The sequence below is a fragment of the Leucoraja erinacea genome, chromosome 29 (assembly GCF_028641065.1).
Source record: "Leucoraja erinacea ecotype New England chromosome 29, Leri_hhj_1, whole genome shotgun sequence".
Classification (NCBI taxonomy): Eukaryota; Metazoa; Chordata; class Chondrichthyes; order Rajiformes; family Rajidae; genus Leucoraja; species Leucoraja erinaceus.
The window spans coordinates 1,539,733-1,553,221 of NC_073405.1; the positions used below are offsets into that span (position 1 = coordinate 1,539,733).

The following is a 13,489-nucleotide window of genomic DNA, read 5'->3' on the forward strand; positions in this document are numbered from 1 at the left end:
CTCACCAGGGACTAACTCTACAGAACGTTTTTCCTTCCATTATTTATTATGTAAAAGAATATGTGTGTTATGATTGTGTTTATAATTTGTTTGGTTTGTTTTGTTGTTTGTCTTTTGCACAAAAGTCCGCGAGCATTGCCACTTTCATTTCACTGCACATCTCGTATGTGTATGTGACAAATAAACTTGACTTGACTTAACAACACACGACTGGATACAGTGAGAAACAGTGTTTACGAAGAAACTGCAGATGCTGGAAAATCGAAGGTACACAAAAATGCTGGAGAAACTCAGCAGGGGTGCAGCAGCATCTACGGAGCGAAGGAAATAGGCAACGTTTCGGGCCGAAACCCTGAAGGAAATAGGCAACGTTTCGGGCCGAAACCCGGAAGGAAATAGGCAACGTTTCGGGCCGAAACCCGGAAGGAAATAGGCAACGTTTCGGGCCGAAACCCAGAAGGGTTTCGGCCCGAAACGTTACCTATTTCCTTCGCTCCATAGATGCTGCTGCACCCACTGAGTTTCTCCAGCACTTTTGCCTACCTAGTGAGAAACAGTCTCGCATCAGCAACAACCCCTTTCAGCTCCTTCTTCCCACCCATCTCATGCCTTAGGTAACAGTTCAGATCAAGGCCCTTCTTCAGACTCCGTCAGAGAGAGAAAGAGAAATCCTTCAAAGTAGAAATACCCTGAGGAGATTTCGCAGAGGAGTAAGCCAAAATGGAGAAATAAGGAACTACAGATGCTAGTTTGTAGACACAGAGTGCTGGAGTAACTCAGCGGGTCAGGCAGCATCTGTGGAGAACATGGATAGGTGACGTTTCACAGAGTGCTGGAGTAACTCAGCGGGTCAGGCAGCATCTGTGGAGAACATGGATAGGTGACGTTTCACAGAATGCTGGAGTAACTCAGCGGGTCAGGCAGCATCTCTGGATAAAAAGGGTGGGTGAGTTTAGATGCAGTAGATTTACCCTAATGGATCGTTCTATTGCTCATTTAGGTGGGTGACCCTTTCGGGCTGCAAGATGTAATTGTTTGATATTTGTGAAATGACTAATAAGTTAAAAATGTCCCCAATTATAGCACTCCAAGTTGTGCTGCCCCCCTCTCCCCAGTCACGGCCTCTGCTCCAAATGATTCACGTTATGACATTGGCAATGACCTTACTCACCCATTGACACCACACACTGCCATGCCTCTGTATGTCCCATCTTGTCCAGGCAGCTGAGCAGATGGTTGACTGGGCAGCGGCGTTCCGCCAGTAACTGCAGATACAGTCGGCTCGGACTTCCATCCAGATCTAGGACCTGCAGCGAGCATTTCTCCAGCTCCTTCTCACTGGCAACACAACCACACGTCAATGAAGGGCCGAATGGCCTCTGCCTCTGGCTTGTAACATTCACATATTCTACGATCAAAACACAATCCAAGAACCTTTAGGTTTAGAAAAGGACAATAGGCCCAACAACTCTGGGCGGCACAGTGGCACAGCAGGTAGAGCTACTACCTCACAGCACCAGGGATCTGGGTTCAATCCTGACCACGGGCGCTGTCTGTACGGAGTTTGCACGTTCTCCCCGTGACCTGCGTGGGTTTTCTCCAAGATCTTCGGTTTCCTCCCACAGCCAAAGACCCACCGCAGGGTGATCAGCCCCGGGTGTGTGTCTTATGGTTAGCCTCTAGATGGTCACGTGGCAGCCCAGACACCACCTTTTCTCTTCACCCACAGCAGAGAAAAACAAGGAACGGCAGATGTTGGTTTACAAAAACCGACACAGAGTGCTAGAGTAACTCAGCGGGTCATTGGAGAACATGGATGAGTGGTGTTTTGGGTCGGGACTCTTTTGGGTCGGGACTGAGGCTGGGGGGGGGGGGGGGGGGGGGGGTTGGTGGGTTGGGGAAGGAGGCTGGGATTGGGGGGGGGGGGGGTAGGACAAAGTGTGGCAAACCCCATCATTGCCTGCATTCACACAGTATTCCGTGCCACGTTTTGTCCTCATGTCCTGCCCCTCCTCCCTCTTGTACCTTATACTGGAAGTTGGACAATTTTATACTGGACGATGTTTACATTAACCAAGCCAATTAACCTACAAACCTGTACGTCTTTGGGGGAAACCTGGAGCCCCCGGAGAAAACCCACGCAGTTACGGGGAGAACGTACAAACTCCGTACAGATAGGGCCTGTAGTCAGAATCACACCCAGGTCACCGGCGCTTCATTTTGCTGTAAGGCAGCAACTCTACCGCTGCGCCACCATGACCACGTTCCTCCCTTCCCACCCCCCCAGTTCCAACTCGAATCGTCACCTCCAGAGATGGTGCCTGACCCGCTGAGTTACTACAGCACTCTGTGTCTTTGACAGTGAATCGTTGCCTACCTGCACTTGAAGCGACTCTCTGTGCTGACAATCTCTGCCAGTTTCCTCCATCCTTTCACCGTGCAGTTGTCCAGATATGTGCTCAGTCTCTTCAGCGTTAATTCCCCAAGACTATTCAAAGGCATATTCCAGTAGTCCATGGCTTTTACTTCAAGTCTTCAACGGTATGAATGCACTGCTAGAAAAACGTCACAAAGAGGAATTGTGAATGGCTAAGATTTACATAGAAACATAGAAATATAGACAATAGGTGCAGGAGGAGGCCATTCGGAAACCGTGACTCCACTAGCCCCTATAGTTCTATCTAACTCTCTCCTAAATCCATCAAGTGATTTAGCCACTGCCCTCTGTGGCAGGGAATTCCATAAATTCACAACTCTCTGCGTGAAAAAGTTTTTTCTCACCTCAGTCTTAAATGACCTCCCCTTTATTCTAAGACTGTGGCCCCTGGTTCTGGACTCGCCCCACATTGGGAACATTTTCCCTGCATCTAGCTTGTCCAGTCCTTTTATAATTTGTTTCTATAAGAATCCCCCTCATCCTTCTAAACTCCAGTGAATACAAGCCTAGTCTTTTCAATCTTTCCTCATATGACAGTCCCGCCATCCCAGGGATCAATCTCGTGAACCTACGCTGCACAGCCTCAATCACAAGGATGTCCTTCCTCAAATTAGGAGCCCAAAACTGTACACAATACTCCAGATGTGGTCTCACCAGAGCCCTATTACAACTGCAGAAGAACCTCTTTACTCCTATACTGAAATCCTCTTGTTATGAAGGCCAACATTCCATTAGCTTTCTTCACTGCCTGCTGTACCTGTTGAGTAGAGCAACTACTCATGGATAAAAACAGTTTTTATGTCTGGCTGTGGCAGCTTTGACAGTCCGGAGTCGCCTTCCCGAGGGAAGTGATTCAAACAGTTTCAAACTGCATAACTGCATTACTGCAATAACTGCAATTCTCTCATAACATATGGTGGCCATGTTCCTTTTCAATGATTTAGCTCTGAGGGCTAATGGAGTCATGGGATATGGGGAATAAGCAGGAACGGGATACTGATTTTAGATGATCAGCCATGATCATATTGAATGGTGGTGCTGGCTGGCCGAATGGTCTACTCTTGCACCTATTGTCTATGTTTCCTTTCAATTGCGTTACCTGCTTAACAATAATGTGTTTTTCCCTGTTTTTTTTTTAAGTGAAGCAGTGTGAAATTGTGAGCATCAGTAATAGGATGAGAATTTTTATACTGACGAATTGTAATGTTTATGTTGGCCTAAAATAGGACACCTTGATAGTGTCCTCTGTGATGGTCAAAGGAAAGACTCTGGATGCTTTTTGTCTAAATCAATGTATAAAATAGATGTCAAAGCACGTGGATATTTTAACTGCTGCACTGCAAGCTTTGGATCTTGACTTTGAGGAAGAAAAAATCTGTAGAGTCACTGTTTAATCAAACACAGTTGCAAACGGAATCTGCTGCAGTTGATCCTAGAAGAGTTGAGCATGGCAATGTGTCTTTAACTGCTGAATGGATGAAGTGGAAAAACAGGAGGATGGACTGTGGGGATTTGCCTGTGTTATGAGCCATGGGGTAACGCATGTCTCAACAGGAGGAATGGTGCAACTAGTCGAGAAGGTGTTCAAAACCTATGGGGTCACGAGTCATGCAAAGAAGTACTGTGAAACGTGCAAGATATGTGCCAGGTACAATCCACAAGGAAACATGGAGAAACAACAAGGGAAGTACCCACAACCAAGGTACCCATTTCAAAATTTAAATATGGATTTTATTGAATTAACCCCCTCGCAAGGGAAGAAATATTGTTTGTACACAAAAAAGCTGGAGAAACTCAGCGGGGGCAGCAGCATCTATGGAGCGAAGGAAATAGGCAACGTTTCGGCCCGAAACCCTTCGGGTTTCGACCCGAAACGTTGCCTATTTCCTTTAGGTTTCGGCCCGAAACGTTGCCTATTTCCTTCGCTCCATAGATGCTGCTGCACTCGCTGAGTTTCTCCATCATTTTTGTGTACCTTCGATTCTCCAGCATCTGCAGTTCCTTCTTAAACACAAGAAATATTGTTTAGTGATTATTGATGTATTTTCCCGATGGGTTGAAGTTTTTCCCTCTACCAACGCGGATGCATTGACAGTGGCAAAAGCTCTCCTCAGGGACATCATCCCAAGGTTCGGGATACCAGAGAAAATATATAGTGACAATGGGAGCCATTTTGTCAATGAGGTAATAGAGAAACTCACTGTGACCCTAAAGATACAATTAAAACATCACTGCTCTTACCACCCACAGTCTGCAGGGTTAGTAGAGAGGACTAATGGAACTATTAAAAGCAAATTAAGGAAGGCAATGGCGGAAACGGGATTTTCCTGGATAGATTGTCTCCCATTAGACTTATTAAATATGAGAATGCTGCCAAGTACGAGGGGAATGTCCCCGTACAAAATACTGTATGGTAAACCATTCCAATACCCTGTTCTACAAAGGTTTTCTGAAACAGTAAGTGAAGATAGTACCCTAACACATTACATGAAGAAAATGCTAATAAACAAATCTCGTGCGTTGAAAGGTTTAACAGGTCTTGACCAAGCGGAAGGGATCTCGTGGAGGAATTAAAGCCAGGAGACTGGGTGGGTGTTCGTAAAAATTTATCAAAAGAAAAAGGTGGTCAAGCCCTCGGTGGGAAGGTCCGTATCAAGTCCTACTTACTACTCCCACTGCGGTAGGAATTGCCGAAAGGCCAACGTGGGTACATATCACACACTGCAAAAGAGTAAAAATCCCAACTTCAGAGTAGGAGAAAGGGGCACCGATGACGGCTGACGGCCTGTATAGGTCCAGTAACGATCGGAAACCTACACCTCCGAAACCATGAAGAGGGGGCTGGTTATTCTGAGTGGAATTGCATTAATCACCACAGCATATGTGAAGTGTACAATAAACCTGACCCGAGGAAGTACTAGCACTTTTGAAATCGACCCATGTCAGTATAAGTTGCGAGGACAAAGCATATGTAACGGATGGGGTGTATGTCTGTCTAGCACCCTGCTCAAAATGGCATTATGTTTTCCAACACTCTGAGTCCTCAGGCTATAAAGAGACAGAGAATAGAGTGAAAAGGGAACTTGCTAAAGGTTCTTTTGATGCACACATTTACATAGATGAAATTGGAGTGCCCAGAGGGGTTCCAGATGAATTCAAGGCACGCAATCAGATAGCTCCTGGATTTGAGTCTGTCATCTTCTGGTGGTCCACCATTAATAAAAATGTAATTGGATAAATTACTTATATTATAATCAGCAGCGATTTATCAATTATACAAGAGATGCTGTGAAAGGGTTAGCCGAACAACTAGATCGGGCCAGTCTGATGGCCTGGCAGAATAGAATGGCCTTGGACATGCTACTAGCAGACAAGGGAGGAGTATGTGTAATGTTCGGATCATCTTGTTGTACCTTTATTCCCAATAATACCGCACCTGATGGGTCAGTCTCCAGGGCCCTGGCTGGACTCACTTCACTGGCAGAGGAATTGGCTGAGAATTCAGGAGTCGTCACCTCCGGGACAGAGTTCCTGGACTCATGGTTCGGGAAATGGAAAAATGTTGTTATTTCTGTACTAACCGCTTTCATAGTCATTGCAGGGTTGCTGGTCTGCCTGGGCTGCTGCATTATCCCCTGTGTGAGAGGACTCGCCCAGCGACTGATTGAAACGACCCTCACTAAGAAAATGACTATGTTATACGAACTAATACCAACCAAAGCAGAAGAGAGACAATGCTATGAAATTGACGAGAGAAACATTCCTGACTGATTGAACCCTCACGAATGATCGAACTACAGAAAGTCGAGGGAACATGTGGTTCTGTGAAGAAACTTGGGGACTTCAACTCGAAGGACATAAATTTGTTTTAGATTATAATTCAGTAAATTTGTATAAAGAGGAGGAAAATGATGGAAACATTTATGTAACTATTTCCTTGTGTATTCTATCTGTGTCTGCACAAGATTGTTTACAGAAACTGCCTAGGACACAAGTAATTGACAGGTCTCGGTCAAGAGATTAAGAGTCTATCACAGAACTTGCAGAACGGCCAATCTTGCTCCGGTGTAACTTTCCACAGCTAAATGTTATTTCCTTTGAATTCTGAGTGTCCTTGTTCATTACCATTTGTCTGGATGCTTTTTGTCTAAATCAATGTATAAAAGAGATGGTTTTTCAGCATTAGCTCAGAGAGGACTCCCACAGACACTTGGGCTCTGCGTGATTCTCTCTCTCTCACAATAAAGTTTGTTCAGTTCTTACCGGCACTTGCTAAATGTTGAATGGACTTAAAGGACTTACCCGTGGATGAATGATGTGGACAGTGATCATTCCTAGCAAAGAGAGAGATTTTGTGGTCTTTTCAATTCCACATTGGTTTTCGAGCATAAACGGCCTCCCTCCAGACTAGTTGCTTGTTGGAAGCGACTGATCCAAGTACTGCTGGTCTCATTAAATAAAAAGGAAGTGTATGAAAACTGAGGATGTGAAACTCTAGATGCAGTTGTAAACAAACTCACTTCTGCATTTCCACTTAAAGTTCCCTCTAACTTCACCATGCGACTGTGAACTGGTACGTTGATATATGGCAGAACAGTGGCATAGTAGTGGTAGAGTTACTGCCTTACTGCCTTTCCTCCTCCCCCCACTCCCAACCCCACCTCCACCCCGGCTTCACAATCTGCAAATCCTCAAACCTGTTTCACAACGACTATTTTAATCTCTAGCCTGTGTCCACCACACCCCCCCCCCCCCCCCCGCTTATCTAGACATATTACCTGCCAAGTTTTGTCCCGCCTCTCCCCTTTTCCAGCTTTCCTGTTCCTTCCCCCCCATCATCAGTCTGTAGAGGAGTCTCAACCCAAAACGCCACCTATCCATTTTCTCCACAGATGCTGCCTGACTTGCTGTGTCCTCCAGAGATGTTGCCTGACCCGCTGAGTTACTCCAGTTCCCTGTGAAATGTCACCTATCCATTTTCTCCACAGATGCTGCCTGACTTGCTGTGTCCTCCAGAGATGTTGCCTGACCCGCTGAGTTAGAAACATAGAAAATAGGTGCAGGAGTAGGCCATTCGGCCCTTTGAGCCGGCACCGCCATTCAATATGATCATCCAACTCAGTATCCATTTACCTGCCTTCTCTCCATACCCCCTGATCCCATTAGCCACAAGGGCCACATCTAACTCCCTCTTAAATATAGCCAATGAACTGTGGCCTCAACTACCTTCTGTGACAGAGAGTTCCAGAGATTCACCACTCTCTGTGTGAAAAATGTTTTCCTCCAACTCTTCAAACTCAGCACTTACAACCCTTCAAACTCTCTCTCTTCCAGACTCCAATAACTATCAGCCCAACCTTCTTTCATTTTTTGACGTCGTACATTCTACTTGGTGGACTTCTCTGCGCTGCCTCTAAGGCAAGCACAGCCATCCTTATAAATTGGAGACCAAAACTGCATGCAGCATCCTTAGTGCGGTATCACCGATGCCCTGTAAATTGGATGAAAACTGCCCTTTTACATACCTTTAACATTTAGTGCAAGATAAAGTTGACTAGTTTGGGTAGGATAGGTTTAGGGAAATATGGATGGATAGGACGGGTTTAGAGGGATATGGGCCAAACCCAGGCAGGTGGGACTAATGTAGATGGGGAGTGTTAGCCGGTGTGGGCAAGTTGAACAGAAGGGTCTGTTTCCACATGGTATCACTCTGTATCTCCATATCGGGTTGACGCACTGAGCCTCTTGCCCAGAATCGAGAACCAGAGGACATAGGTCTAAGGCGAGAGGGGGAAAGATTATTAAACAACCTGAGAGGTAATTTTTTCACATAGGGGTAGGTGGGCGTATGGAATAAGCTGCCGGAGGAGGTAGTTGAGGCTGGGACTATCCAAACATTTAAGAAAGATTTAGACAGGTTTAATGGATAGGACAGGTTTAGATAGGAATTCTCTGCCACAGAAGGCAGTGGAGGCCAATTCACTGAATGTTTTCAAGAGAAAGTTAGATATAGCTCTTAGGGCTTACAGAATCAAGGGATATGGGTGAAAGCAGGAACGCGGTATACTTTCGGAGAGCTCCCCTGCCCCTCAACGCACTCACCACCAACATCTGTGGAGTCTTTTAAGTTCCTTGGAACCATCATCTCCAAGGACATTAAATGGGGGGCTACCATCGACCACAGTCAAAAAGGCCCAACAGAGGATGAACATCCTGCGGCAGCTGAGAAAACACAATCTGCCACAGGCAATGGTACACAAAAAAGCTGGAGAAACTCAGCGGGTGCAGCAGCATCTATGGAGCGAAGGATGCTGCTGCATAGATGCTGCTCCACCCGCTGAGTTTCTCCAGCTTTTTTGTGTACCTTCGATTCTCCAGCATCTGCAGTTCCTTCTTAAACACTGCCACAGGCAATGATGGTCCAATTCTATATGGCCATCGTAGAATCTGTCCTCACTTTCTCCATCATGGTCTGGTTCGGCTCAGCCACTAAGCACGACACCTGGAGGCTGCAGCAAATCGTTCGATCAGTAGAGAAGGTTATTGGTTGCAACCTTCCCTCCATTGATGAACTGTACACTGCAAGGGCCAGGAAACGAGCGGGCAAGATCATCTCTGACCCCTCTCACCCTGGCCACAAACTCTTTGAATCACTTCCCTCTGGAAGGCGACTCCGGACTGTCAAAGCTGCCACAGCCGGACATGAAAACAGCTTTTTTCCACGAGTAGTAGCTCTACTCAATAACCAAAAGTCTGTTGCCTCCTTGTGCTCTGGTATTTTCTTTCATCCACATGTTTAAACTATAATATTTTATTCTTAATGTCTTAAACTTAATTATTAACTGTATGCCGTGTTGTTACTTGCGAGCGGAGCACCAAGGCAAATTCCTTGTATGTGTATATACTTGGCCAATAAACTTATTAATTCATTCATTGATATTGAATGTCAGTGCTGGTTCGAAGGGCTGAATGGCCTCCTCACGCGTCTATTGTCTGTGTTTCTTTGTGTAGGAAGGAACTGCAGATGCTCCAGTATCTTCCTCCCTCTTGTGTCTCCATGGCAACGGGCAGCGCCGCCGCTTCCGGGAACGCGAGCGAGGAGTGGGCGTGGCATGGGCACGCAGTGACGCAATGACGGCAAGGCGGGGGGGGGGGGGGGGGGGAGGGGTTGACGCGGTGACGCAGGTGGGATGGGGGGGGGGACGTGGCATTGGCTTGTGCGCGGTGACGCAGGGGGACGGGCGTGGAGGTGACGTAGCGGGGTTGAGCAGGGGCGACGCGGTGACGCATTGATCGGTGGGGGGGGGGACGTGGGTAGTGGGCCAGGGGGGGTGACGCACTGACGACGGTGCGGGGTAGAGGGGTGCGGGGGCATTGCTCGGTTGCGCGCGGTGACGCAGGGGGTGGGAGGGGGCGTGGCATTGCTCGGTGCGCGGTGACGCAGGGGGGGTGGGAGGGGGGGGCATTGACGGTGCGCGGTGACGCAGGGGGCGGGGAGGGGGCGTGGGCATTGCTCGGTGCGCGGTGACGCAGGGGGCGACGCGGTGACGCAGGGGGCGACGCGGTGACGCAGGGGGCGACGCGGTGACGCAGGGGGCGACGCGGTGACGCAGGGGGTGTGGCACTGACCGGTGCGCGGTGACGCAGGTGGTGGGAGGGGGCAGGGCGTTGGTCGGTGCGCGGTGACGCAGGGGGGGCGACGCGGTGACGCAGGGGGTGAGAGGGCAGGGTAATGGCGGCCGGGACCAGGGCGCTTGGACGAGGCGCCTTCAGCCGCTCCTCGCTGCTCCTCCTCCGGGGAGATCCGCCGCCCGCCCGCGGCTACGCCAAGAAAGCAGGTGAGCGGAGAGCGGCCGCTGGACCATCGGCTCGGGCCGGGTCTCGGTGCCACTGGGCCCGCCTGCCCTTCATACAACGCTGCTGTAACTCACCCGTTCCTTCTCTCACAGACGTGGCCCGACCGCTGAGTTACTCCAGCACTTCGTGTCTATCTTCCAGAGTGGTGAATCTCTGGAACTCTCTGCCACAGAGGGTAGTCGAGGCCACAGTTCATTGGCTATATTTAAGAGGGAGTTAGATGTGGCCCTTGTGGCTAAGGGGATCAGGGGGTATGGAGAGAAGGCAGGTACAGGATACTGAGTTGGATGATCAGCCATGATCATATTGAATGGCGAATGGTGCAGGCTCGAAGGGCCGAATGGCCTCTACTCCTGCACCTATTGTCTATGTTTCAATCTATGTTTCTATGTTTCGGTTTAAACCAGCGCCTGCAGTTCCTTTCCACAACATCACCGAGACTCTGTCTCTCTCCCCCTCTCTCTCTCTCTCTCTCTCTCTCTCTCTCCCTCCCCCCCCCCCCTCTCTCTCCCCCCTCCCCAGTCCGTCTGAGGAAGAGTCCTGGTCCAAATGTCCATGTTCTCCACACAATGCCGGACCTGCTCAGTTACTCCAGCACTGTCTTTTTTTAACCAGTTAGTTACCCGACGCTCGCTGCCTTTGGCACTTGCATCTTTATAGTTTTACATTGCCATATATTTGTGAGTGGTAGGACTTCAATCCATTGGCAGTTAGCAAGTCATAAAGATGTGATGGCGGAACTATAGTGTCTTCCTCACATGACTCCAGCTCTTTGATATTTTGCTTGTATCTTTCAGCTGTTAAAGGAAAAGGTAAGGTTGGAGTGAAGGAGGCTTTGCAAGGTCCTGAGGTTTGTAAAGATCCCGTCATTCTGACCACACATGCTGTGGGAGTGAACATCTACAAGCAAGGCACAGACCCAAAGCTACTGCCCGACACTGAATACCCTGAATGGTAAGTAATGTCCTCACCGAGGTCGTGTGTTTTTTTCCTCCAACTACACAGAGTACCAACTCCTTGGTACAGGGACAGTTCCAGGGGAGGTAGTGGTTGCTTCCCAGTTCAGGGATCCTTCCATAAGGCAATTCATTTTCGTCCTTCAAGATGGCTCCATGTCACTACCTGCAGTTCATCGCGTGTAATCCATTTGGAGTAGCATAGCAACAGTACGGGTCGTGACCCGACTGCCGTGAAACCTCCCTATAGTGGCTTATGATGGAAGGAACTGCAGATGCTGGTTTACTCTGAAGATAGACACAAAATGTTGGGGTAACTCAGCGGATCAGGTAGCATCTCTGGAGAAAAGGAGACGTTTTGGGTCAGAACCCTTCTAAAGAAGTGACTCAATCTGAAACGTCACCTAGTCACTTGTAGCTTTGCTTTACACCTGTACTGGTTCACTCCTCCATTTCTTCCTCCTCCACACCTACTCATGCACCCACCTGACACGACCGCTTTAGATTGGATGGGACAGGTTTAAAGGGATGTGGGGCAAACACAGGCAGATGGGACCAGTGTGGCTGGGGCATGTTAGTCAGTGTGGGCAAGTTGGGTTGAAGGGCCTGTTTCTACGCTGTATAAATGCACGACCGGCCCTTTTTCCCCCTGCCTGCCCCCTAAACACATTCCCAGGTGAAGCTTAGATTTCCATGTGTTTCTTCCAATCTGGTGTAAAGCATTCAGTATACATTACCTGGTATTCGCAGATTTGATATTAGCACTTACCTGATGCCCATGGCTCAGTAATGCAGTTTTTTTCTTCAGCAAAAAACAAACTGATGGAGGAACTCAGTGGGTCAGGCGTGACCCGTGGAGGGAAATGTAGACTGATGACATTTTGGGTCAGGATTGTTAGCTTAGCTTAGAGAAGCAGCTTGGAGAGAGGCCCTTCAGCCCACGCTGACCCTCAATCCCCCATACACAAGTTCTACCCAACATACTAGGGGCAATTTACAGAAGCCAATTAACTTATTAACCGGCTTGTCTTTGGAATGTGGGAGGAAAGTGGAGAAAACCCCCGCGGTCACAGGGCGAACGTACAAACTCTGTACAGCCAGCACCCGTAGTCAGTCTCTGCCGCCGCGCCATTGTGCTGCCCTTCAGAACTTTCCCTCCACGGATGCTGCCTGACCTGGTTTCCTTTACCATTTAGATTTTTGCTAAAGATTCCAGCAACTGCAGGCTGTTGTACCCAGTGTAGTTTCTGTGTTGGTCAGCGGGTGAGTTTATTGTCATCTGGCGGCTTTGAACTGTAAATGAATTGATCTGGGTGCTTCACAGCTGTAAGGATAAGGGGGGAATCCTTTTAAAACTGAGATGAGATGAAATTTTTTCACACAGAGAGTGGTGAATCTTTCTCTGCCACAGAGGGTAGTTGAGGCCAGTTCATTGGCTATATTTAAGAGGGAGTTAGATGTGGCCCTTGTGGCTAAGGGGTTCAGGGGGTACGGAGAGAAGGCAGGTACGGGATACTGAGTTGGATGATCATATTGAATGGCGGTGCAGGCTCGAAGGTCCGAATGGCCTACTCCTGCACCTAATTTCTATGTTTCTATGATCCTTTTATCAGATGAATGTCTTGTAGGTTGTTTTCTTTGAACCTCGGAACTCCAAAGAACCTGGATGAACTGGACCCAGAATCCAGGGAATACTTGAAAAGATTAAGAAAAGAACACATGTGGCAACACAACAAAGAGCACAGAGGAAAGAAATTCTAACAAGTTTGGGACATAAGCTGCAGATATCCATTTCACAAAAATGAAGAATATCTTTAGAGGAGAACATTTGAGCACTAAGTCTTCCAGACAGTCATGAGATGAGGAGGATGTGTGAAGTAGCTCACCTCAAGATTCACAGCTGTTCACAGTACGAGCCAGACAGAGAAGGTGTGATTAACACTGGCATTGCCTATTAATAATGAAAAATAAAGAGCAGTATTTTTATGAAAGTTTCTCTCGTTTTTCACTCCTTAAAGGATATTGGGGGAAAAAGTGCATGCCCCAGCTTGTTTATGTAGATGTGTTCTGCAGGCTCTATCTGGAGTCTATCGTGGCATGCGTTACCCTGCATCACTATCTATGATTCACGCTCAAAATTAGTGAGGATCTACACAAGAAAATAGGAGCATGCCCTGCCATCAGTATGATCAGAACGACATCTGAGATTCAACGGACTTGAAGAAGAAGTATGATCACG

At 47.9% G+C, this 13,489-nt stretch overlaps 2 protein-coding genes across 2 annotated transcripts in view; one reads left to right on the plus strand and one right to left on the minus strand.

Moving 5' to 3' along the window:
• The window catches only part of LOC129710962 (mucosa-associated lymphoid tissue lymphoma translocation protein 1-like), a 36,406-nt gene extending 29,343 nt beyond the window's left edge, over positions 1 to 7,063 (minus strand). The window contains exons 1-3 of the mRNA XM_055658287.1: positions 6,740 to 7,063; positions 2,378 to 2,555; positions 1,172 to 1,338 (exon numbers count right to left, since the gene is read on the minus strand). Coding sequence (XP_055514262.1) covers positions 1,172 to 1,338; positions 2,378 to 2,517 — 307 coding nt within the window. The 5' untranslated portion in view covers positions 2,518 to 2,555; positions 6,740 to 7,063. The remainder of the gene's footprint in view (positions 1 to 1,171; positions 1,339 to 2,377; positions 2,556 to 6,739) is intronic.
• Positions 7,064 to 10,116: 3,053 nt separating this feature from the next.
• On the plus strand, positions 10,117 to 13,241 carry mrpl54 (mitochondrial ribosomal protein L54). The gene is made up of 3 exons (XM_055658309.1): positions 10,117 to 10,275; positions 11,092 to 11,248; positions 12,879 to 13,241. The coding sequence occupies exons 1-3, from the start codon at positions 10,170 to 10,172 to the stop codon at positions 13,009 to 13,011; spliced, it is 396 nt and encodes a 131-aa protein (XP_055514284.1). The 5' UTR covers positions 10,117 to 10,169; the 3' UTR covers positions 13,012 to 13,241.
• The last annotated feature ends 248 nt before the right edge of the window (positions 13,242 to 13,489 follow it).

What these genes read in the sequence shown, in the direction of transcription:
- mrpl54 (XM_055658309.1), top strand. Translation starts at nt 10,170, where the DNA reads ATGGCGGCCGGGACCAGGGCGCTTGGACGAGGCGCCTTCAGCCGCTCC. An exon ending in CGGCTACGCCAAGAAAGCAG is followed by an intron (nt 10,276 to 11,091) that starts GTGAGCGGAGAG and finishes TGTATCTTTCAG; the next exon opens with CTGTTAAAGGAAAAGGTAAG. An exon ending in GACACTGAATACCCTGAATG is followed by an intron (nt 11,249 to 12,878) that starts GTAAGTAATGTC and finishes AATGTCTTGTAG; the next exon opens with GTTGTTTTCTTTGAACCTCG.